The sequence below is a fragment of the Centroberyx gerrardi genome, chromosome 16 (assembly GCF_048128805.1).
Source record: "Centroberyx gerrardi isolate f3 chromosome 16, fCenGer3.hap1.cur.20231027, whole genome shotgun sequence".
Lineage (NCBI taxonomy): Eukaryota > Metazoa > Chordata > Actinopteri > Beryciformes > Berycidae > Centroberyx > Centroberyx gerrardi.
The window spans coordinates 17,194,550-17,218,187 of NC_136012.1; the positions used below are offsets into that span (position 1 = coordinate 17,194,550).

The following is a 23,638-nucleotide window of genomic DNA, read 5'->3' on the forward strand; positions in this document are numbered from 1 at the left end:
TTCTCTTTCATTGGCTTACATCTCAACCTTTCAGAAGAACTCTGGGAATCCAATTATTTCTTCTCTGTGTAAACAACCTTTAGTGTCGGCGGCTAGGTGCAGAGATGTTGTTTTATCACCTTCCATCTTACTCATGGCTGTTTTCATGTCATACATACAAGCAGTAACTGTGAAAGTATGGTGAAACCCGGGTTGTTTGTCTGTCCAGTATACTGCTCCCGGCTCTCTTTGTGCTTAAAAAAGACTTTTTGATCTCTGGTGTGAAAAGTGTAGCCCCGAGTGGTGGGAAAGTTTCTGTTGACCAGACCGATCTCTGAGGAAAGCAACATGGCCTCGGTGTATTGCCTGAACGTGCCTCAAATGACTCATTTTTAGCAACAATTTATTTTTTACTGCAGCGCTGCTAAATCACAAAGTCTGTATAATCACAAACTCATTAAGACTGCAGAATATGTTAACAGTATAGACGGTGGCTCCTGTGCTTAGCATGCAGAGGATGCTCAATCTCTTTACTGTGTGAAAGAACATGCTTTGCACTGCAAAAAATGTCATTTAATCTCATATTCAGCCTTCAAATCTTATTTTTCTTAAACCAAGAGAATAACTCTGCCAATGAGGTGAGATAACTCCACTTGTTTCCAATGCAGTTTCACTTGTTTCAGGAATTTTCTAGAAATGAGTGTCAGTATGTTGAAACAAGTCAGAATAAGGAAGACTACTGCACTACTATCAAGAAAATGACACTTGATTCTGCACAGTTCTTGAAACAAGTTGATTTGCATTGGAAACAAGTGAAACTATAATGCCATTGGCAGATTTTCTTTACTTATTTTAGGAATATTACGATTTTAGGACTCATATAATATAACAGATAACAGATTAAATGACTTGCTAGGATGAACATTTCTTACAGTGCGCTTTGCAAAATAAAAACAATAGTGCCATTGCTGCTCCATGTGCTGATCCACACTCCTGTCCTGTCTCTCCTGCCTTTCTGCCAGGTACGGATCTGCAGGTTTGCCAAACCAAAGGCCCGACCTGCTGTTCCAGGAGGATGGAGGAGCGGTATCAGGTAGCTGCCCGCAACAACATGGAGTCCGGCCTGCAGGTTGTCAGCGCCCACCTTAAACGCCTCATCATCCAGAACGCTGCCATATTCCAGGGTAAGAAATGAGACCGTTCCAGTCGGAATACGTCTCTAATGGATGAGATGCTTATGATTTGGGGGCAGAGGTGGAGACTTGAGTCAAGTCGGACTCGAGTCACAATTTTAGCTGCTTGAGACTTGACTTGACTTGGGTTCTGGTGACTTGGGACTTGACTTTGACTTGTACTTTGATGACTTGAAAAGGTTTCTAAAGTCTTGACAAAAGATCTTGTGTGTGCAAATTACATTGAAAGTGATGAGATTTGTTCCAGCAGATGACTGAATGTATTTATTTTTTTAATTTGTATGGAATGATTTAATTTATTGAAGTTGAAACTGATTATAGAAATCAAACTCATGATGCTCTTACCAAGTTTTTATCCTATTAAAACCATATTGCATTGAAAAGTAGGTATTTTGTTTTATTAAATTGATACTGGATTTGTTCTGACTTGACTTGGTGTTGTACATTTAGACTTCAGACTCGACTTGAGACTTGTGCAAGATTTGAGACTCACTTGGGACTCGAGCAAAGTTGACTTGGTCACACCCCTGGTTGGTGGAGAGGGAAACTGATGTGAAAATCACAATTATGTATCTTGTGATTTTAAATCAATTATTGACATCCTACAGTCAAGACAAAAAGCATATACACCCACTATCCACTTACACCGAACACAACCCTGTCCATGCCAACTGCTCACTCCTCCTGACAGTGAGTCTCATATAAATAAAGCATAAGTATAAAGCACACAGACAGGGTTGAGAGGTTCAGCTACTGTTCAGCTAAATGTTAGAATGGGGCAAGATGCGTGCTTTAAGTGGTTTTGGATGTAGTGTGATTGTTGGTGCCAGACACGTTGGTTCCAGCATCTCAGAAACTGACGCCCTCCTGAGATTTCAGCGCACTACAGCGTCTGGAGTTTGCTGAGAACAGTGTGATAAACAAAAAAACACCCGTCGGCAGCAGCCCTGAAAACCCCTCGTTGATGAGAGATTTCAGATGGGAATGACGGGACTCGTTCAAGCTAATAGATGGGCCACAAATATGTAAAATAACAGCTCAGTGCAACAGTGATGTGCAGAAAAGCATCAGAACGCACAACTCATCAAACCTTGAAGCAGATGGGCTGCAGCAGCAGAAGATATTGCTGGGTTCCAGTCCTGTCAGCTAAGAGCAAGAAGATGAAGCTACAGTTGACACATGATCACCAAAACTAGATGACTGAAGAGTGCGAAAATGGCACCTGGTCCGATGAATCATGGTTTCTGTTGGCCACAGCGTACCTAAACCTTGTTGCTGACCAGGTGCATCCCTACATGGCAACAGTCTACCGTAATTCAAATACATCAGCTCCAGCAGATAATGTGGCATGGAAGAAAGCATGCATTGTCTCAAGATGGATCCAGGAACATGACAGTGACTTTAGTTAACTCCAGTGGCCGACGTAATCCCCAAATCTCAGCCCAGTAGAGCACCTTTGGGATGCAGTGGATGTTCCCAGCATGAATGTGACTCCAAAAAAATCTGCTGGAACTGTGTGATGCTATCCAGTCAGCATGGACCAAGAATCAAAGAAACCAAGAACTGCTGAAGCCTTGCTTTGAAGAATTTAGGCTCTTCTGGAGGCAAAATGGGGTGCTACCTGGCACTGCTCAGGTGCACCTAATAAAGTGAATACTGAGTGTATTTCCTCCATTTTAATGTTCTCAACTCAGGTTTTAGCCTTATTCATACTTACATGGTCATCAGATCAGTGTTGAAGTTATAGTCTCCCCATTTCCTTGCCTATTCTTGTCTGAACCACAGTCTCTCTCAGCTCTATCCAGAATTATAGATCAGGCAAGGCTGATATAACCAGGTACCAAGAGTATTTTGGGACCTTGAAGCAGACTTCAAGTGCACTTGAGGAATTCTTTTATCAAGCAACAATAGCAAAGACCATTAATGCGGCCTAATAATTGTGGTAGTACAGGTATTCAACTGTTTACTACTGGAAATTGAAAAACTGTACTGTTATTAAAAATTAAAGTCTATAAAGTAAAGTTTAGTTGAAAACAATCATTATTGAACTATGAGTATTGAGAATCATGATTATACTGAATCCCAACTTTAAGACCTGGTTTCTAATAATTTCTACTAATCCCCTGGTTCTGAGATGCCCTCCTGACGACCAAGAGGTATATAACTTGTATTCTTCCACTTTGCAGACATAGTAGCAACAGTTTTGAAATATCCATTTCACATTAACACTGAGCTTTTGTTATCAAGCTGTGCAGGCCTTTTCAATCCAATACAGAAACTCTGTTTACCGTCTTGGGGTTTCGACTTGATGTGGGATGTGCGGACTCACAGGACCAAACTTTTGAGACGGTACACTCATGGGTTGCGAAACACGGCACCATCCTGACATGCCAATTAAAACTTGAAGTTTAATGGGGACCAAGGGGTTTGCTTGACTTGGTTGTTACACACTAACTGTGTTAGAGACTGCCACTGTGGTTTGGCTGCACTTTCCTAGAAGGGGTTCAATACTAATTGCTTTAGCATAAGGCTTGAGAGAACTCCCCAAACAGCCCACGGACTGAAATCCCTTTAACATCCTGGTCTTATCTGCTTCATTTTCATCCTCTCTCTCTCTCTCTCTCTCTCTCTCTGTCTCTTCCTCTCTTTCTTCCTCTCTCTCTGACTCTCTCTATCACTCTCTCTCTCATCTCTGTTTCGCTCAATCTACTTTACTCTCTCCCTTTGTCTTCCTCTCTCTGTCTCTGTCTCTCTTTTTCTTCTCTCATTCGCGCTACTATAGGGAATTGAGTGCATGCCTTGTTTGCAATCTTCTTTGCTGCTCTCTGTCTCTTTTATTCTTCAGTGCTCACTTCTGCCAGAGATCAAAGGGCTTCCCCTCTCCACGCCTCTATCTCCCATCTCTGAGTGCTCTTTCTATCCCCGCATCCCCTTCTCTTTCTATCTCCACCTGCCCCTCTCCTCTTTCCCAAGCCTCAGACTACACCAGAGGTTTTACCCTTTTGAAGTCAACTTTTCCAAACAATAGAAAAAGTAATGGCTCTCTGTGTCTCTGTTTTTAAGCAATGAGATGACAGGCTGCTTTAGCATTAGGCCTTTCTTCAAGATCAATACCAGGAAATAGCTAAGGCATTAGGAATTTCTAATGATGCGTTGCTCTTGCACAGAATGTTTCAAATGCCATTTGACAATCTAATGAGCCTTAGCCTGAGCTCTTTACAGTATACCAGTGAAAGACGCCCGAGAAATACGTAATGAATAAACTGCAGCATGCACTTTGATTTGTGACAGACTAGCAGGTTTCATTTTGATTCACATTAGTGAGATCATAACACTATCTTCCCTCACTCTCCATGATTGCTTCTCATTGAATGGCCTGATGTTGTCAATTTAGTTTAAAATGAGAATCTCTCAACCTGTGCAGGATGCTCATCTTTAAATCTAATCTTTTGAAATGAGAAGCTGATCTTGTGCATGCTGAGAATTTAATTTTGTATATTATGAAGTCAGATATTTCTGATGAGTATATTAGTATGTGATGCTGCACGTCATTGAGCAGCCCTGGAGATAATTTAATATGTTATTTTCGTCGCCTTTGTCCTGAGTGGATACTGAAGGGAGAAGAAAGTGCTAAGCCGGTCAGTGACATTAAAGAGTGTGTAAATGCACTGTTTTCAGCTACTCTCCGCCTAATACACAATTTTGTACACAGTTTTGAAAGATGCGAATAGGTGGGACGGGGAGCGAGAGTGAATAGGGGTGTGTGTCTGTGATAGCGGATCACCCGTCACTGCTTGGGGAACGGTAGCAATTTTCTTATCGCAAAGCATTTGACGCTGCCAAAGGCGAAATACCTACCTTGACATCACTGATTGAGGTGTGGCCAGATGTGCAACATGAAAGTTGAAAGTTTCATCCCATCGAGTGCAGTGCAACGACGATTTTCTGCCCTAGAAGCGGATGCAGGACTTAATTCAAAAAATGTTGAAATTAAGTACAGGATTAATGCTATTCATGAAGCCATATAACCATGTTTACAGCTCAGAAAACATGATTGAGCGCTGATTCGCTCTTTAAAAAGCTTGTCAATGGGCGTAAAGCTGAGTAAGGCACAGAAAATAACTTGTGAGTCCATCTTATGACATTCTGTATATTGCATGTCATCCCCTCTGCTTCCCCCGTCTCTCCTGTCCCTCTCCGCTGTATAACTGCCCAATGAAGCAGAAATACATCCAAAATCATCTTTAAGTGAGTAGCATTTTGAGTGATTGGAGGCTCTAATTGATGTTATTTCCAGAGCCATGTGTGTTTCAGAGCGGCAACGCTGATGTGATGAGCAGGGAGTGGACCCCACAGTCTCAGCCAGAGCCAGAAGATTAGAAATTCGATTATCTTCTTTTGTTAAACATGTGTTCTATAAAAGATTTGAGATGCTTTTATTTGACTTTTTTTTTTTTAAATCACTGAATGTGTTTCTTAATGGTTTGCTTCGGTCATTACAGTGTGTTTGTAAGAATTGAAGACTGGCTGATTGGTATTTCAGGCGGGGTCTGGGTGTTTTTTCGTTGTGCGCAGCTTGTGTAAAACAACACAACACAAAACAAGCCTCTATTGACCGTAGCGCTGGTGGAGAGTACGGTCGACACCGCTGTCTCTTCAGTTTCATCACACCCCATTGCCTCACTTCAGGGGAGTCACGCCGAAGTCCAAAGAGCACAGCCAATTAATAAACATGAGAGGACCGGACTGGGCTTGATTGCATATAAAGTCAAATATGTGGGGTAATATGTGGGGAAGCAAAGTGTGCAGTGCGAGTGTGTAGATATCAGAGAGTCTCTGTGATATCTACTTATTTCCCTCTTCTGAAAAAAAAGTGGGACAGCCAGCCTAGCGCCCCTGGAATGACTCAATGAGTCCATAGAAGGCTGGCACAGTGGGGTGTTCGAAAACAGGTCTGACTTGGACTACTTTCAGGCAGCATGAGGGCGATCTGTATGTGGCTTCACTCGTTGCTTCTAGGCAGGGGAGCTCTCTCCACTTTACTCTGAACTCACAGGGGCGATGCTCTGTAAATGATCGGCAGTTTGGAGAGAGCTTGAAAGGATGCTCATATCTTTTTATCAAACATAAAGAACCTGGGGTGTGTACTGCTCAACAAACTCGCTGAATATCTATGAGGACGCGCGTACCGCCGCAGCCACAATGGCGAGAACACACCGTAATTTAAATGTTCACTGAGGAAAAAAAAAAACTGCGAATAAATCTTCTTTTGTGTCCTTGAGTTCCTCATACCTCATTCCTGGCGGGCCAACAAATTAGCATCTCATTAGCAGTCTAAAAAAATTCTATCGACTTCCTTCCTTCTTCTAGATGGGTTTTAATTACTCTAAGTGTATAAGGAATTAGAATGGCAGACCCCCTGTGGCCCTTGTGGAGGTGGTTGTTGACCTTGAGAAAGAGTTTGCCCTCGTTTGTCTCCGATAGTGCTGAATGGACATTTGCTGTGGCAGTAACCCAAATGAGACGTGGCAGGAGGTGGATGATGCTGGACCTGGCAGGCTGGAGCTGCCTCTCTGCCCAGCAGCCAATAATCAAAATCAGACCTCGCTGCCCTCCGCATCCATTCCTTGTCTGCTGCTCGTTAGCCGTCCGCTCGATCTTAAGTGTTCCAGGCGTCTTGGCCCGAGCAGAGCCTCTCCTCTCTCCTTCCCATCATCTGCTCTCCAGTAATAATCCCCTGCCTCCCTCTCTCCATAGAGTCATTTTGTTTTCTGGAGAAGTTTGCCCCAGTAATCCAATAACAGCGAGGACTGGTGGGATGTATGCCTGCTGCGAGATGTCTGAAGTTGTTTACTTGCTGCCCCAGGCTAATCTAATAACTTAATGATGGGTAGAGGCAGTTGTACTCTGTCCAACGGACTCCTTCGAGCATCGTTTACCAGACATGATGGGATATACCAGCCATTATCACATCTTTCTCTATCAACTTGTAATTAGGTTTTAACTTAATTGCTATGTTTTATCATTATGCGTCACTTATTAGTTTGGTTGTAATGAGATTTTCAGGACTTCCTGAGCACTCTGCTGGGTTGGCAAACTGTTGTGCGGATACTTAATAAAGCAGTGTAATCCTAGGAGCGCTCTATCTTCTTTGAATCCTGTGGTTTCTTGTGGGGATCCGGAGCCACAAAGGAAAAGTCAGCGCAGAAGGAGGAGGATAGTGTGTCTCTTTGCACTGAAAAGCCTGAGTGCACATTACAGCGTCTGTGAGCTCTAGGGAGGAACATCAGCTGCAGCTGCGGGCTCGTATGTAAACACCAGCCATCCGGGTGCTTGTGTGGCACAGCTAACACACTAGTGATGCCACCCGTCTCTTCTATGCCTGTTAGCATTGCAAAGTTATTAATTGTTCTCATTAACCAGTCTGCTGTTTATGGGGATAGTCAAATATAGTATGTGGCAGTCAACATGGCTGACATCACCAGAGGCAAATGAAAATACAAATTAGATGTTTGGCTTCGATTCACTAAAATTACATGGTTTGGATGTGAATCTACAAGCAGTGGACACGTGTGTCCTGCTAGCATGTTTTTTCCTGTTTTTGTCCCACTTTTCCATGTGTATATAGGACTGAGAGCAGGAGGCCTCTGTGCCAGAGGGTATATAATGGATCCTGTTGCTTCAAATGCTTTCCAGATTTAACAAAGCTAGAAAAAGACATGCATGTGACAGGCACTGGCTTGCTGGAAGTGGCTAATTTAATGTTAGTGCATCAACCCAGGGATAAATAGTATTTGCAAATAATTCTTAGTATTTGGTTTAACTTGCTTTGAGTACTAGATGGGCAGGGTTTTCAGTTAATATCAGTTAAATCAATCATTGAAAAAGTAAATTGACTTTGAAACACTTTGCTGTGATTGTCTAAGCTACTACTGTTTATTTATTTAAGTCTGTCCTTCTACTGTTGCTGTGAGACATCCTAATTTCCTCTTGGGGATTAATAAAATATCTACCTACCTACCTATGTGCCAAACTCCAGCCTGGGGAAACCATAATAATGGATGTAACTGATCACTATGCTCATCATTCTTTAGATGGAGAAGCGGTAGAGCAGATTGACCATGAAATCACCTCAGCTAATTCCGGGAATCGCAACATTCATTTCACTTTTTGTTCCACCAAACAAACCTTTCTTTTGGGTTTTATGTGTGCTCATTGTTTGGCTTTCCAAAACTGATTGTCTTATCGCTCTGGGCTTTATTTAGGTTGCTAAGCGCTCCTGTCTCCATGGGAGGGCCCGGCATCTTATTCCCAACGGGGTTGGCAGCCTTTTTAAAGTGCTCCTGTTGTCTCGCGTGCTTCACAGTACACGTTTTTAATCATGCCTCCGTCTTTTGATTTGACCACACTCAAACCCAAATGCAACGGCTGTCTCTCTGCTGATAATATGTCAGCCAGTCAGCACCCCATGGGGTGGATATTTGCATATTATTTCAGCTGTGACTCTGGAAATCTTCAATAGCAGAATTATCACCCCAGACAGAAAAGAGCCAACTCGCTGAGACGTTTGGGCAGTGGGGGTTGAGGGCTGTTCATCACAGGCATTTCCTTAACAAAAGCTGATTTCCGCACTAAGACAAAGTGTTGGTGTATTATGGTTGCATGCAGCTTGGACCGACCTGTGGAGTGGAGGATTGGTTAGCTGTGCCGCTGAGCTTGTTCTGGGAATGAAGGGCAAAATGATGAAAAACTGACTTCAAAAGTTGCTGGTGCATTTTTTTGTCAGTGGTCTTGCTTCCTCGTATTTTTTTGCTGTGAGCTACAGTGTTGTAGTCAATAAAGAAAACATTATATAAACGACTTGAGCGGTGCTGACATTTTCACTAGGAATTGTATCTCCAAATAAGACTCGCCTTCCCATTTTCTAAAGCTTTAAGGCATATGACAGGGATTTGTGTTTTACTGCTCCCAGACCATAGACTACATTTGGCTCTGACAGATCTGGCTTATTAGATTCATTTATTCTACTTCAGTCTTTGCAGACAGAGTTTTTCTTATGCTTTGGTGTCTCTTAAGTCAAACGTTATCTGCAGGGGGAGCACATGATTTGTGTTCGTCTCTACAGACAGAGACGATTCCTACACCACCTACTCTGTCGTGTTCTTTACGCCAAAATGACAAAAAATTGTCATCACTGCTTTCTAAGGACAAGCACGGCTCTCCGTGTTTGAGCCACATTTTAATGATGTGCCCTGTTGCATGCCTCTCTAGCTGAATTTCATCATAGAGGGAAAAACAAACAGTGTGGAGTGAGGATCAAAGTGTCATTTGAAATGCTATCATCAAACAGAGTAGAGGGGACTGACAGCTCCTCCCAGCTCCAGCTGAGAAAAGGAGGCTTTGTTTCTTCACTGTCTGATGACTAGTGCATCAGCAGGGACAGAGGAGGAGAGAGGAGAGGAGAGGAGAGGAGAGGAGAGAGGAGAGGAGGGAGAGGAGAGGAGAGGAGGGAGAGGAAAGGAAAGGAAAGGGAGGAGAGGAGAGAGGAGAGGAGAGGAAACAAGGGAGAGGAGAGAGGAGAGGAGAGGAGAGGAGAGGAGAGGAGAGGAGAGGAGAGGAGAGGAGAGAGGAGAGGAGGGAGAGGAGAGGAGAGGAGGGAGAGGAAAGGAAAGGAAAGGGAGGAGAGGAGAGAGGAGAGGAGAGGAAACAAGGGAGAGGAGAGAGGAGAGGAGAGGAGAGGAAAGGGAGGAGAGGAGAGAGGAGAGGAGAGGAAACAAGGGAGAGGAGAGGAGAGAGGAGAGGAGAGGAGAGAGGAGAGGAGAGGAGAGGAAAGGAGAGGAAAGGAAAGGGAGGAGAGGAGAGGAAACAAGGGAGAGGAGAGGAGAGGAGAGGAGAGTGAAGGCAGCATATTGACATGTACACATCTCTCACTGGGCTAATGGGCTCTTTTAAACGAATGTGGGATCATCCAGAGTCTCCATACATCATGTGAGACTTTTTCAACTTAATGGATGATACGGAGCGGGCTTTCAGAACTGCCCACCGTTCTCCTTAATCAAAGCCGGTTTTGTGAGCTAAATCAATGCAAATGCAAGATCACATTTGAACGGCTACATCTATTAGCGAGACGTGTTTTAGAAAGTACACATTTGTCTTTGTGTTAATTCAAATGGAGTCTATTCTTGGCTGTCGCTTTGTTTTTGTTTATGCTGACTCCAGGGTAGGCATATTCAGTTATATAAATTTAGAGCTAAAACAATCCCTCACAATTGATGTGTTGTGATAGCGAATGTAGGAATGGTAATGCTCCCTCTCGCTTTTACTCCAAACTCTCATCCCATCAATCTGAAGTTATTTGAGTTCAGCTCTGTGGAGCAACACCAGCAAGACCTGAAGGTGTTTGCCTGTCTGTCTCAGTTTGTCTTTGTGCAAAATGTTTGGCAGCGTGTGACATGGGACAACAACTCCGGAATTATTCAACGTCTCATTGTCGGTTTTATGAAAAGCATCTATCGCTTTGAAAAACTGCACTCTGCACTTGGTTCACTCCCAAGACTAGTTTGTTTGCAGGGAGCCTAATTCAGGTAAAAGTTTCATGATTTTGATATGTTTCCGGATAAAGGTTATCGCACCATTTACCAGTGTCCCATTTATCTCGGCTCTATCTCTTTACTTTCATAGCAGGTGTTCCTCTGCTCACCTCTCGACCCTGCCAGATTGCCCTCTCCCTCTCTCTCCAAACATGCATTTATAGTTCAAAGCGATGTATTTTTCATTCCTGGCCATGAAATATTGAAAAGCTTACGCAACATGAATGCAGCCGTGCAAACATAACAACCGTGTCAGGGCTTGGGGTGGAGCAGGGCAGAGGGGTTGATCTTACATCTCCGGGATCTCATGGCTTATTTACAACAATTAACCAAATTTAACCTAGATTCAGAAAGAGCATGTTTCAGGCGGGTAACATTCAGCGTGATCTCCTCTTTTCTGGTGGGACCTTGTACGTGCTAACAGAGAATTGGTTGGGGTTAGGGGTTAATGTCACACAACATCCATCATCCCTTAGTTGGAGCTCACATTGTTCCCAAAAAAGAACACAGAGCAGAGGAGGTCCGGTGGAGGTTTTCAGACTCTTCCGCTTAACACAAAACCATTTCCACCGCGTAGGCTGGTGGGCGAAGACGCTCTCATCTAAGTGATTGACCCTGCGAATTATTGATGAAGCAGGACACCATGTTAGCCCAGCAGGTGTGTGTGAAGAGGGTCCTGTAGCCCAAGGGCTGGCTAGGCCTGAACGGCCTATAATGAAGGAGAGAGAGGGGGATGGAGGAGTGCGCACGGCTGTCTGCCTGTGCGGCGTGACTGATGTGAGGAGAAATGTTTGGGTGGTGCAGAGCGGGCCGGTCTGCTCAGAGTCCCAGAGGAGCTTCATCAGTGGAGCACCTCTGCCCCTCCCTGAACACCCCCCTCCCCTCCACACACACCCCCACACACACACACCTCCCATCCCCCCCCCCCCCCACATCTCCAACTACCCCGGCTGGACGAGAGGCTAAGTGGTGTGATGGAGGGAGCTCTCCGACAAGCTCCATTACTCCTCCTCAGCCAATTCCCCCGCTCTGCCTGTCAGCAGAGAGGTGATGGGGTGGGGCGGCGGGGAGAGTGAGAGGTGGGCTGATCAAGGCGGTGGGATAGAATGGAGCGACCCGGTCTTTAGTCTCTTCCGTTTACCGGCTTCCTCATCAAGTGTAAACTGAACTATATAAGCCCCTTAGTAACTTCATAACGAGTGCGGTGAAAGCGGGCGATTCTGCCTCAGTAGACTGACTCGTTAGCATTCAGATAAAGGTCGGTTGGAGCGTCGTTTCTCTCCTCCTGAGAGGCAAACTCACAGAGCGAGACGGAGGAGTGGCAGGGAGATGGGAGGCAAACAGGGAGGAAAGAGAGAGAGAGCGCCAGGGAGAGCCGTGGCATGGAAAACTCGGACCTTGTTAGTATCGATCCCCTCGGATTGAGCACCCTTTCATTTATAATTCATCTCTGTCTGATGGGCACAGATGAGGGGAGAGGTGGGGGGGGGAGAGGAAGAGACATGCTGGGCGAGGTGCTGCGTTTTAGTATGTTTTCATTAGCAGTCTGAGATGTTTTGTTGTGTTGGCACTGAGTATAATAATGAGCCACAGGGGGGATGTGTTTTAGTCTGTGGGGAGGGCCTATGATCTTCTCCGAGTCGCGCGGCGTCCCAGGGCAGCGCCTGGCTCTGTCAGGTCTGACGGGTGCTCGGCGGGGCCCCGCCGGACTCTGCTGGGTGGCAGGGGGCAGAGTGTCTATTCTGAACTGTGGTCCACTCCTGGGCATGTCAGTTTGAACAAGGCGGTGGAGGGGATCGCTCCCTATTAATATTGGAGGAGCTCTCGTCGCTGCAGCTGTTTACTTAACAGAACACGCTCGGGGGCTCCCCTGAAGAGCGCACCGCAGAGGAGCTGACAGCGTCACCCTGTCACTCACTCCTCTTGTCCTCCACCCACCCGCTCCCTCTCTCACGGGAGTCGTACTGCCACCTCTCTCCTTCCCCCGGCACCGGCTCCCCCTCATCCATCACACTTCCATCGTGCAGCTTCCTACCTGTCAACCTCTGTTCAGACTGTCATTATTTTTCATTTGTGCAGCAGTTTTATCCAAGGTAAATGCAGGCGCTTCCTCAGTGAGCGATTTCCCATGCAGGCGTATTATCATGGTTGTTTTCTCTCTGTGTCTCCCTCTCAATTTGTAAACACATCTGTATCAGTGATCTGCTCAGCAGATCTTGGCGATGTGTTACAACACGGGTTATTTGTCACCTCAGTCGTCAAAGTAGATTAATGGCTCTTATGATCAAACTCTGTCCTCCTCCGCTCTAAGATGATGACAAGCATCTCCCATGCAGGCCATGCCAGTCCCAGCCCCACTCGCCTCTGTATATCACTGTGTTGTGAAGTCAGGGAGAGTTCAGGGGTTCATGCAGTTTTAATAACTGAGAAGTGTTTTTTTTTTTCTAATTTCTCACTGTCGTGTGCAGTTGTGACACAGTTCACACTATGTCCTGCACACCAAAGCAAAGGCCCGCTGTCGACAAGGTCCCTCTCACCTCCAAAACACAGAACTGAATAACAGAACAACAGAAAAAAGATAGGATTTAAATGGCCTCTTTATACTGTTGGGTCGACCGTTCTTTTTTGTCTTTCTCTCCTTTTTTCTTATTCCATCTCTATACCTTCATACTATCCGCAGGCTTTCTGTTCTCCTCAGTTGAGCAGGATTTGTCACAGGTGTTAGGAAGAAGCTCTCTTTCCCATTATACAGCAGAGTCTTTTTCTGTCCTGCTTTGAACCCAGTTTCATTCCGGCTTTCTTAGTATTGGAAGCGCGAGCGGGCTTGATATGCTTGAATAGAGCGTATGCTCTTAATAGTCGAGCCCATATCAGGCTGAGAGGTAAGACCTCTGTATGTGTGTGTGTGTGTGTGTGTGCGTTTTTTTTAGTATCCCTGAGCTTGTGCAGATTTCCTCTCATGTAGAACCTTGTCTTGTAGAGCTTAATTTGCACACCTTATGCCACGCTGTTAGCTCTCATGTTCTGTTTTTGTTTGATGCCAGGCTGTGTTCTCTAAGTGGGCTCATTTGTTGAACAAAACAGCACAGTCAGATGCACCAGGGAAAGTTTAGAGGCTGGTCACGTGTCTGTCTGCATGCAGATGCTGTAGGTGTGGAAGTTGGTACCAGTTGAGTTTGAAATATTTCTCTCTCTTTCTCTCTTATCCTTTCTCTCTCTATCTCACACACTCGCACACAGGCAGACACATGTACACAGACAGATGCTTGTTTCTGACATTTCCGAAACATAACAAAACATAACAAACAATAGAAGTCCTCTGTGTAGCAAGTGATCAGTTTCACTGCTGCATGCATTGTGAGAGATTTCAACCACTTCATTTACTGTTGTAAGAGAGGGTTTAACTGTACGTTGTTATCATGCTTCACATATTTTTAAAGCACTTGTAAAAGCAAGAATAAGTGCTGACTTCCTGCAGTAAAGTGTAAGGAAGGGTGTTCTAGTTTTTGAAAGTACTTGGGATCATGAGCCGTTATGTTAAAGGTGGAAGAGGGAGAGTTTCAGAGTTTTCAACCTTACTCGTCTTTTCCGACGAATAAGGTTTTGGTTTTGTTTGGTGATTTTTTCCTTTTCACGCCTTATTTTCTCTTTTCTCTTTGGATTTGTGCAAGGTATAATAGCAATGTGACCTTGTGACCGTTTCGACTATGACAAAATTATCATCACATAGTTTGAACTCGCATGGTTTGACCAAGGCGTGCGTGAACAATCATTACAGATATTTGGAGGGTTGGACACAATGTTCCTGGATACCAAATCAACACTCCTGACATGCCTGGCTGGAAGAGAGTGTGCAGCCTCGCTTTAAAGGACAATTCCAGCGTGATTGGAGTTTTTGCTCATTTCCTGCATTCCCTTAATGTTTTGCATCACTGCAGATTGTTTTCCAGTATTATGAGCTATTTGTCCCTCACCTTAGCTGTTTTTCAAAGTAAATATCTTGAAATAAACAGTCTAAATGTTATGAGGCACTCCCAGTAAAGGCACCAATTTTAAGCCGGGGTGAGTTAAGTGAGTAAAATCAAGCTTTATTTTCTCTTCCTTTGGTTTGTCTGTTGGCTTGAATGGGTTGTGATTGACAGAAGGCGGGTCCTAATATAACCTCAGAGAACATTTGCTATTGGTTGAAAGTATTTTGGAGAAGAAAACGTGGAAATCAGAGGAAGCAGAAAACGGAAGTAAGACGCCTTCCGTTCACTGTTTTAATATAAAACAGTGAACGGAAATTCTTTCAAAATGTAAAAGTTTTCTTTTCAAAATGCGATTGTCAGCTTCTCATTCACAGTGGTGGATTACCTGAATTAGAAGTCTCCAGAGTTTTTTTTTCTATGCCATTTGGAACTGAATGGGAGTGAATGAGCCCCAGAGGTTTGGCAAAACCGATTTAAAAGTATCTTTAATCGTGGCGCATGCATGTAAAAACTGTCACAATAAACATTAAAGGGATGGAAAATGTAAAAAAAAAATGAGCAAAAACTCAAATCACGCTGGAATTGTCCTCATGACAAAGATGACAACACTCTCATCAATCGCATTTTTCAGCAGAGAAAATACATTTTTCTTGAGAAACAGAATAGTTGGCAAAGATGACACACACACAGAGAGACGGAGTCTGTACGCTGATAAAAACCCCAGGAGGGGTGTTCAGTTTAACCACGACACTTCAGAGCAAACTGAAGACTAGACCCAGGGGTGCAGTGGTGGCTGGATCCGCTTACAACACTCCAGTACGAGTATCGATGTCCTCATGAGGTTAGAAGGTAAAAATAAGAGGAGTGTCTATGTGGGCTAATTACTCTGGTGAGCTGCTCATCAAACCAGGGGAGAAGTACTTTTATATGTGATGGTAATGATTTTTTTTCTTGAATACTGTCAAATGTCACAAAAAGCTGCAGCTGCCTAGACCTCCCTGTTGGAGGAAAATATAGTTGGTTGCTGACTTAAGTTAAGATAATATTAGAATGCTTGATTTTAAAGTGAAAAAGAAACTAATACTTTAAGTTAGTGTAGCTGATGGTTACTTTTTAATTCAGTCTGATCACAATTTGGTCATGGAAACGTCAAAAGGAGTCATTGAGAAGTCATGGAAAGGTTTTCGAATTTCATCAGTGAAAAGGTGTGGGAGGTTAGAGAGGCGGGCTTGTGACCAGAAGGTTGCCAGTTCCAAAATGTGGGTAGAGAAAGTGAGTAATGCAGGAGCCAACAGTAGAAGACTGTGGCTGTACTGGGCAGCTCCCAGGTGTGAATGTGTATGATTAATAGTTACTCCATTAGGCTTCAGATCAAACCAGGAGGACAAGTGCAAGGACCGAAAATGAGAGACGAGATAGATTTTCTGTCTTGTAGTTTGATTGATTTTGTTGTGGAGTATTTTTGGTGTTTGAATTTGTAGTTGTTGTCACTTAATCAAAGTAAAGGTTGAAAGGCTAACTATTTCTTTAGCTCTGTGTTGAGTTGGGAATCAGACTGGTGGACTTCTGCATGTTAAGTGAAGGATGATGTACAGTGAGCCGGTCATCATCCCAAAATAATCCCCAACAGGGTGAATCAGGGTCTTCATCACCCTGCAGCGGCTTATTTTGCAATAATGACTGGCTTGCTGTGCATTATCCCGCTTATTAAATGGCTATTCACCGAAGACATTAACCATTTAACACAAAATATTGACAAGTAATAAAATGATTTTATTGCAAGCTAAAGCAATTTACAAGCCAAGCAGGATTCCAGCAGGATTGTTTTTATGGTCTGTGAAAGTAACCAAGGACTAATGTCTTTTTGGCACAAGATGTCGCGAGTTAATTTGATTAGAAATCAACAAAACCCGACTTCTTGACTCCAGAGTGATATAATTAGAAGTGAAACAGCGGACAGCAGACTTCAGAATGTGTCCAATTAGAATTGAGCATTCAAAGCCATGTAATAAATACTTCTACGATCAATGTCACTCACACTCTGGGATAAAGCACAGCAAGCGTAGAGTAAGACATTTGAAAGACATATTTCCGTCTAGCCCTACAGAAGGCTTGATCCATCTGTGTGAGGCCGGTCCTCACACCTTACAGAATGTGTTTTTAGAGGCAGAGTTTGGCACCAGTGCAGAAGCGCTCAGTGGGAGGTGAAGATGGGCCAGATGAGCCTGATGTGTCACCGTGCCTCTCCTCCTCTACAGTCCTCTACATCACTGATTCTCAACTTTTTCATATCAAGGACCCCTAATTTAGTCCACATTAGAGCCTCGGACCCCCATTTGATGAGATTTTGTCTCTCGGACCCAAATCTGAGAATATTTTTTATTATTAGAGATGATTTTGTCCAGAACTCCATCACTATCTGTATTGGAGGTAAAGAGACAACAGTGAATCTATGACCAAAATAGTCATTCTTCTACATTCTTGAATTGTGTTAAATCTTGTAAATGAAATAATGGTGAAGTTTAACAATTTATGAATTTGCCAGGGGCCCCCCTGGAACCCCCTCAAGGGCCCCTGGTGGTCGCCCGGACCCCACGTTGAGAACCACTGCTCTACATCGGTGGTTCTCAAACTTTTTGGCTCGTGACCCATGCTGCATGTGCAGAGTGGTGTGAACAGTTCACCCAAAAAATTATTTTCTCTTTTCAGGTCATTTCACAGGAGCCCCAGAAGCTGAAAACAGAAAGAAAAAAGCAAAAATATGTTTTTGTCCTTATCCCATAAATCAAATCGCGACCCCCCCAAATTATCTTGTGACCCCCTGGAGGGTCCCGACCCCCAGCTTGACAACCACTGCTCTACATAGCGAGACAACAACAACCTCCACACTCATTCTCCCTCATGGCTCTTCTGTGGACTCATTTCCCAAATCTTTACACACAGAGATGCTGCTAGTGACACACTGTCTCCATCTGTTTCTCTGTTGTTTCTTCTACAGTATGTCTTCCTCTCTGTGTCTTTTTAACCTCACAGTGTTTCTTTTTGTGTGTGTGTGTGTGTGTGTGTGTGTGTGTGTGTGTCTACCTGTCTGTCTCTATGTATCTACCTGTGTGTAAATCTGTTATTTTTTATCCCATGAAGCAACGCAGCCTCTCTATTATCCAATGTAACTTTGATATATGCAAGTTTCTATGAGTAATGTGTATCTGTGCTGTTTTGAATATTTCTGCAGCCATTCATTCAAATCAACTCTATCTGTGCAGTGGACTTCAAACCAGGGTTGGCTTTGAAAAGATGAAAATATTCATACCTGGAGAATTTCCTGGTCTTGGCCAGTGGAAACAACGCTTTTGTGTGGTGTTTGATGGTGGATTGGCCCTGGCCAGCTTTTATTCTGTATATCCGTAGTTCATCTGGGCAGAATGCTCTCTTATTCTTTGAAAAATAATAGGCAGCCTTGGGAACGTGCTGAATTGAGAGGACAAGACAAGGCATGTCAGGAAATTACTTTTTCTCTAAATTATTTTTAAAGAATTTTCTGAAGCAATATTTCCTATTGAGTGTTTCCCTTTGGGGTTCACGTGGGGGCCCTGTGTGGCTGACATGAAATTAAACACAAATTGAATGAGGTTTAAAGTATGAAATAAGTTTCTTTTTAAGGAAAGCACATCAATAGCTCTTGCTGTCATCTGCACTGCAGGAAAGACTGACTGTCAATGTCATTTGAAAGTCTGTACCGTTAGCATGACAGTGGGGATGTGAATGCTTTGAGGGCATCTGTGAGGCATTGAAGTGAGGAACACAGAGAATTTAATTCTACAATACAGCTCGCTTTTAACCACCATGACACTGCGCTCGCACCGCTGAGTCACCCAGTTAGCGAACTACGTCTGGAGCATAGAGTTAAGCTCTGCCACAAGAATAAGGAATAGCCAAGGTGGGTTGCTTTTTCCTGTAATGATTTCTCCGAAGAGAACCGTGGAATAACAGAGTTTCTGTTAAAGTAGTCGTGTTTTTTTTTTGGCTATTATGGGTAATGCATGCTTGTTTATGTGTGTGTGTGTGTGTGTGTCTGTGAGAGAGATAGAGATTGGGAGGCGGTGCTGGTGTACAGCCCCGGTCTGTGTCCTGCTCTTGCGGTTGTGGGTCTAATTATCTAGCCTCAGACAGAGCCAGAGGCCAACAGGTGTCTAGAATAGGCTGCTCTGACACTCTGGATCAAAGCCAGTGAAAATAATTACACAACCCAGCTCTCTCCTCTCCCAGATAAGACTAACTGCCTGCTGCCTCTCACTCGGACACGCTCTAACCACAAACCACATATCTCCGGCCCTTTACTTCCAGGCAAAGTGGCACAATCAGTTAAATTCACACTCTGCGGTGCGATGGCGCAGTTGGCGCGTCGGTGGGCAGAGTCTTGTCTTTGTGTCTTTATGTTTTGTCTTTGTGTGTGTGTGTGTGTGTGTGTGCACATATGTCTGGGTGTACACTGGGTGTGCTGGGGGTGAGGCGGAGGCAGACAGATGCAGAGTAATGCCACCCAGTTGAATATTTTATCTGTTCATCATTAACGCACAGCCAGGAAGCCGAGAGCAGACTTTAAAGGACAGACGCACGCTCCGCCAGCGCTCTGGCATTTTCATGGCCTAATTTCAAAGTGCTTCTTTGATGTCGCTTAACTAACTACAGTAGAGCCGCATGTATCATCTGAACCTGAGATGATAAAACTGATCAGTTAATCGAAAAGGTGTGATAGCTCAATTTGGTTTAATTTCATTTTGTTTCATTTTGTTTTATTTCGTTTCACTTCATTCGACTCGACTCGACTCACTTCACTGTGACTCGACTAATAACACAGGCTTATTTAAAGGTATACATACATATACTGACTTATATAGGTATACATGTTAAAAGAGTTAGATGTATGCATAACTGTGGCTGGAAAACAGCAAATGAAAGTTATGAAAACACTTATTTGGTCCTCCATCAACAAAATATGCAGATGCTGATGCTCTTACACAGTGATTTACAGTGAGTGCATCATGAGAATGATGCTCAAATTCCTTGTGTCCATCAATATTACAAGCAACCAATAGTAAGGACAGCAAGGATCGCAGCCACACCACCCTGACAATAGATAACATGTGTCCCTAGAAGGATCATATGTGTTAGAAAAGGTGTAGAAATATGAGGGTTTTTTTCCCTTTCTTAAAAGCTTCTAATTTGAAGCCTTTAATGTGCTGATTAGATTGAACAAAGCACTGGGGAATATGGATGCATGTTTTGAATTTTAGAGGCCCACTGTGTAATTGCAGTATGTCACCCACTGTCAAGCCACTGTTCATTTATGCAGTGCCCTACTCAGACCCTTACTTAAAGCAGTAATCTGCGAGGTTCTTATTTTTGTTTTTTATTTTGGCAACAAGAGTCATTGCTGTGGTGTTTATGTGCTGCACTTCACCAGTCCTATGATGTCTATTGAGGGGGTTTGGGTTTTTGTAGATACTGGTTTTTCTATGTCTGTTCAGCCATGATGACTATGTAACTACTCAGTTCTTTTTCTGTTTATTTCAAACTGCCGGCAACTTAAAACGTATCACTTCCTGTGAGCCAGAGCATTTTTCCTGGGAAAGACCTAACCGACACCGGGGGGATTTAGAGTAGTAAATATAAAAGCTTTCATGAACTAGGCTGAAACACTACTGTGTTGTATTAGTTGGTGATAGAGAGAAGCAAAGCGGACATTTATTTCTATGAAAATATTGCAGGTTATTACTTTGAGTGCTGCACAGTGGTGCTCAAGTCAGTTTTTATACGCACGCTCCACTGCACCAATTCCCAGCCTGGAATTCCACACAGGGATCCGGAGCCTCCTGCAAGATGCACACCAGAAGTGATGAATATGTAAATCACGGCATGTCGACCTTCACATTATGATACTTTTATTCTGACTTTGACTTGAGTCCATTTGTATGCTCCTTCCCTTACAGACCCAAAACCCTGCAGTACGTCTAGCTCTCCCATCAGTTTCATGATGTATAAGAGGAAATCTGCACATAATAAACAATAAAATGCATCAAAAAAGACATTAACTCTTGGGTGACAACAATTTGGAGGAAAGGGATTAGACTGTGCAATGCTGTTGACCGGTCTATGAGTAATTGGAATAGTATTTAAAACAATTTCAGTCTTGCGACAACCAAGAAAACAAGATGTTTTTGTGCCATTTATCTACTCAAGCATCAAAGGAGACACACAGAGAGTGCCAGGACCAAGAGTTTAACAGACACCTAATGCACCCAACATTTACGCATGGACAAAACCTTGATCATTGTGCTGTGTCACCCCTCCTGTGTTACTCCTGGTAAAAAAAAAAAAAAAAAAACGTTTTCATCCTGGTGGCGGGTGCTGCTTCAGCCGGACAGGGTGTCCAGGGATGCTGTGGGAATATTTCAGTCCTCTGTCTCCTGTTGCCTGGCGCACTTCTTAATAATAATAAGCCAGAAAATATATTTGCCAAGCATTGACGTGCAGAGATGCGTGATCATGGACAGATTCCATTGTAAACGTCATGGGTGCCATCAACTGTACACATGTGACCAAGAGGGTGCAGAGTGAATTTATAGAAAAAGTAAAAGAGAACATTCCTTAACACTCAGTTGGTTTATGATGCAGACGTGGTCATAACAAGTGTTTGTTTCAAGGCAATGAGTATTGCAAGTGTAGAGTGGCGTGAGTTGAGTAGAAAGTAGGTGTCATTAAGGAACTCATTATTTATTTATTTATTTATTCTTATTTTTGATATAAATCATTTCAGAGGTTTTTTATAGGAAAAAATGTGAATTAGCATACTGTGAATCAGTATAATTTATTATGTTTTTATCCAATTAATGCCACAAGGGCAAGGTTACCAATTCAGTCTTTGTGTGCCCTTGTCCTAACCAAAACTGAACCAATGCCATCGTCCTGACCAAAAGGCAATGGAGAAAAAGACATGAAAAGGAAAAAGTCCATGACCTGATTTTCCACCGTACTGATGAGTACAAAAGAAGCCAAGGTCTCAATCACACCAAAGGCATGCATAAAAAACATATTTTCAATGTAACTATTATTTCGGGAATAATTTGGAAAGTGTGGAAAGTGGCTCATGATCATTCCCTGCTATTACAGAGGTTTTCATTCATTGGCCCAGAGCTAACTATCAGACAGAACTCAATGTGTCGGGTGATGAACGTTTTAAACAAAACTAAGGGATTTCTCCAAGGCTCAATATTCAGTCCAGTCTTGTTCACTATATACATGAATGACATTGTCTCGTCCATAAACACTGATAATATATAACTCTACACTGATGACACAGTTCTCTTCTGCTATTCTGATTCAAAACAACCGGCGATGGAAAACCTGCAGCTCGTCTTCAGTGCTCTACAAAAGGTTCTTATCAGTCTCAAACTTGGGTTCAACATTGATAAGACTTAATACATGTTGCTCTCCAAAGCCACACATATAATTACAGTGACTTGCAGATCAGTACTCTAAATGGTGCTCATTTTGAGAGATCTTTCAATATAAATATTTAGATATATGGATAGATGGATAGATGAAAAATGACTTTTGATACCTTGACCAAACAGCTGAGAATGAAGCTTTTGCATAGAAACAAGTTTTGTTTCTCCATGTTCTGTAGACAGAAGATTGTGGAAGCAACCGTTCTGTCTGTTTTAGACTATAGTGATAGTCTAAGTCCTGAGAGAAGAGATCAGCATTTGTTTCTGTTTATTTATGAAGCTCTTCTCCGAAACTGACCTCACATTTTAGGTCACTTATTGACTGGAGAGTTGGAGGATGTTGTTGCTCCAGGTTCCCTGAGTTAGCACTGACCTGGGAAAGACTGCTTTTAGATTTTGTGCTCCACATACCTGGAACAAATTGGAGCAGGCGCTAAAACTCGAAGCTTTGAATGCGTCGGGATATTAACTTAAAACGTGAATGTTTTACTTAATGTTCAGTGAATCTTTTAATCAATGATTGTAAAAACTGTTAGTGTGCCTTTCTTCCCTTTGCCTTTTTCTCTATGGATATAAAAAGAGGTTCAATTAAATAAATCCGAATGTGAGGACCATACTGTCTATATGGGTGCGCAGGTGTTCATTTGAATGTGTGGGTGTGTACTGTGTCAGAAGACCTCACTCCAGTCTGTCCCGGCTTTAACTGGAACGGAGCGGCTCTCACCTCGTAGCTGTGATTTCACAGAGAGGCTGGGCTGTGTCATGGGGAGATCAGGCATCAGAGGGCGGTTAAGCTCGGCTGCCTGATACGCCCGCAAGCCAGAACTCCTCCCCGGGGTCTCCATGCCAGGCTCGGCATAGACTGTGTGACAGACAAACAGGCTTCTGCGGCAGCCCACAGCGGACCAGAGCAGTATGAAGAACGAGGCCCAGTAGGCGGGAGTGTGTGTCTGCGCGTCTGGGCGTTTTGCCTGTGTGCGTATGTGCGTGCACGCTTTGTATACATATAGTCCGAGCCATGCCTGAGCTGCTTAATGCAGGCAGAAATGTGACGGGACCCCCTGGTGAGACCTGAACTTTCGGCCCCTTCTGGCTCAGGCCCACGGCTGTCATGGGCAGCTCCAGCGTCTCTCTGCTCTGTGATAATAGGATATCATAACAATAAACTTTACTTACACAGCAGCACTCACGACTGAGCTACAACATGCCTTACGTCGAGAAAAAATTATTTGAATATGTGGGGTGATGTAAAAATCTAAAAAACGAAAGTAGACCTATAGCCAGAGCTGGAAGCTGAATGCGATAAAAAAAAAAATCTGTAAAAGTAAAGGTGATTTAAAAGAAGTTGAAGATTTTGGTTCTCTAATCTTACTTGGGCAGGTTGTTTCAAAGAGCTA

The 23,638-nt window shown here is 43.5% G+C and overlaps 1 protein-coding gene across 1 annotated transcript in view; it reads left to right on the forward strand.

Moving 5' to 3' along the window:
* Positions 1–23,638, forward strand: part of gpc3 (glypican 3) — an 86,832-nt gene that overhangs the window by 7,139 nt on the left and 56,055 nt on the right. Inside the window, exon 2 of the mRNA XM_071923935.2 lies at positions 1,002–1,163. Within this exon, the coding sequence (XP_071780036.1) occupies positions 1,002–1,163 (162 nt within the window). The remainder of the gene's footprint in view (positions 1–1,001; positions 1,164–23,638) is intronic.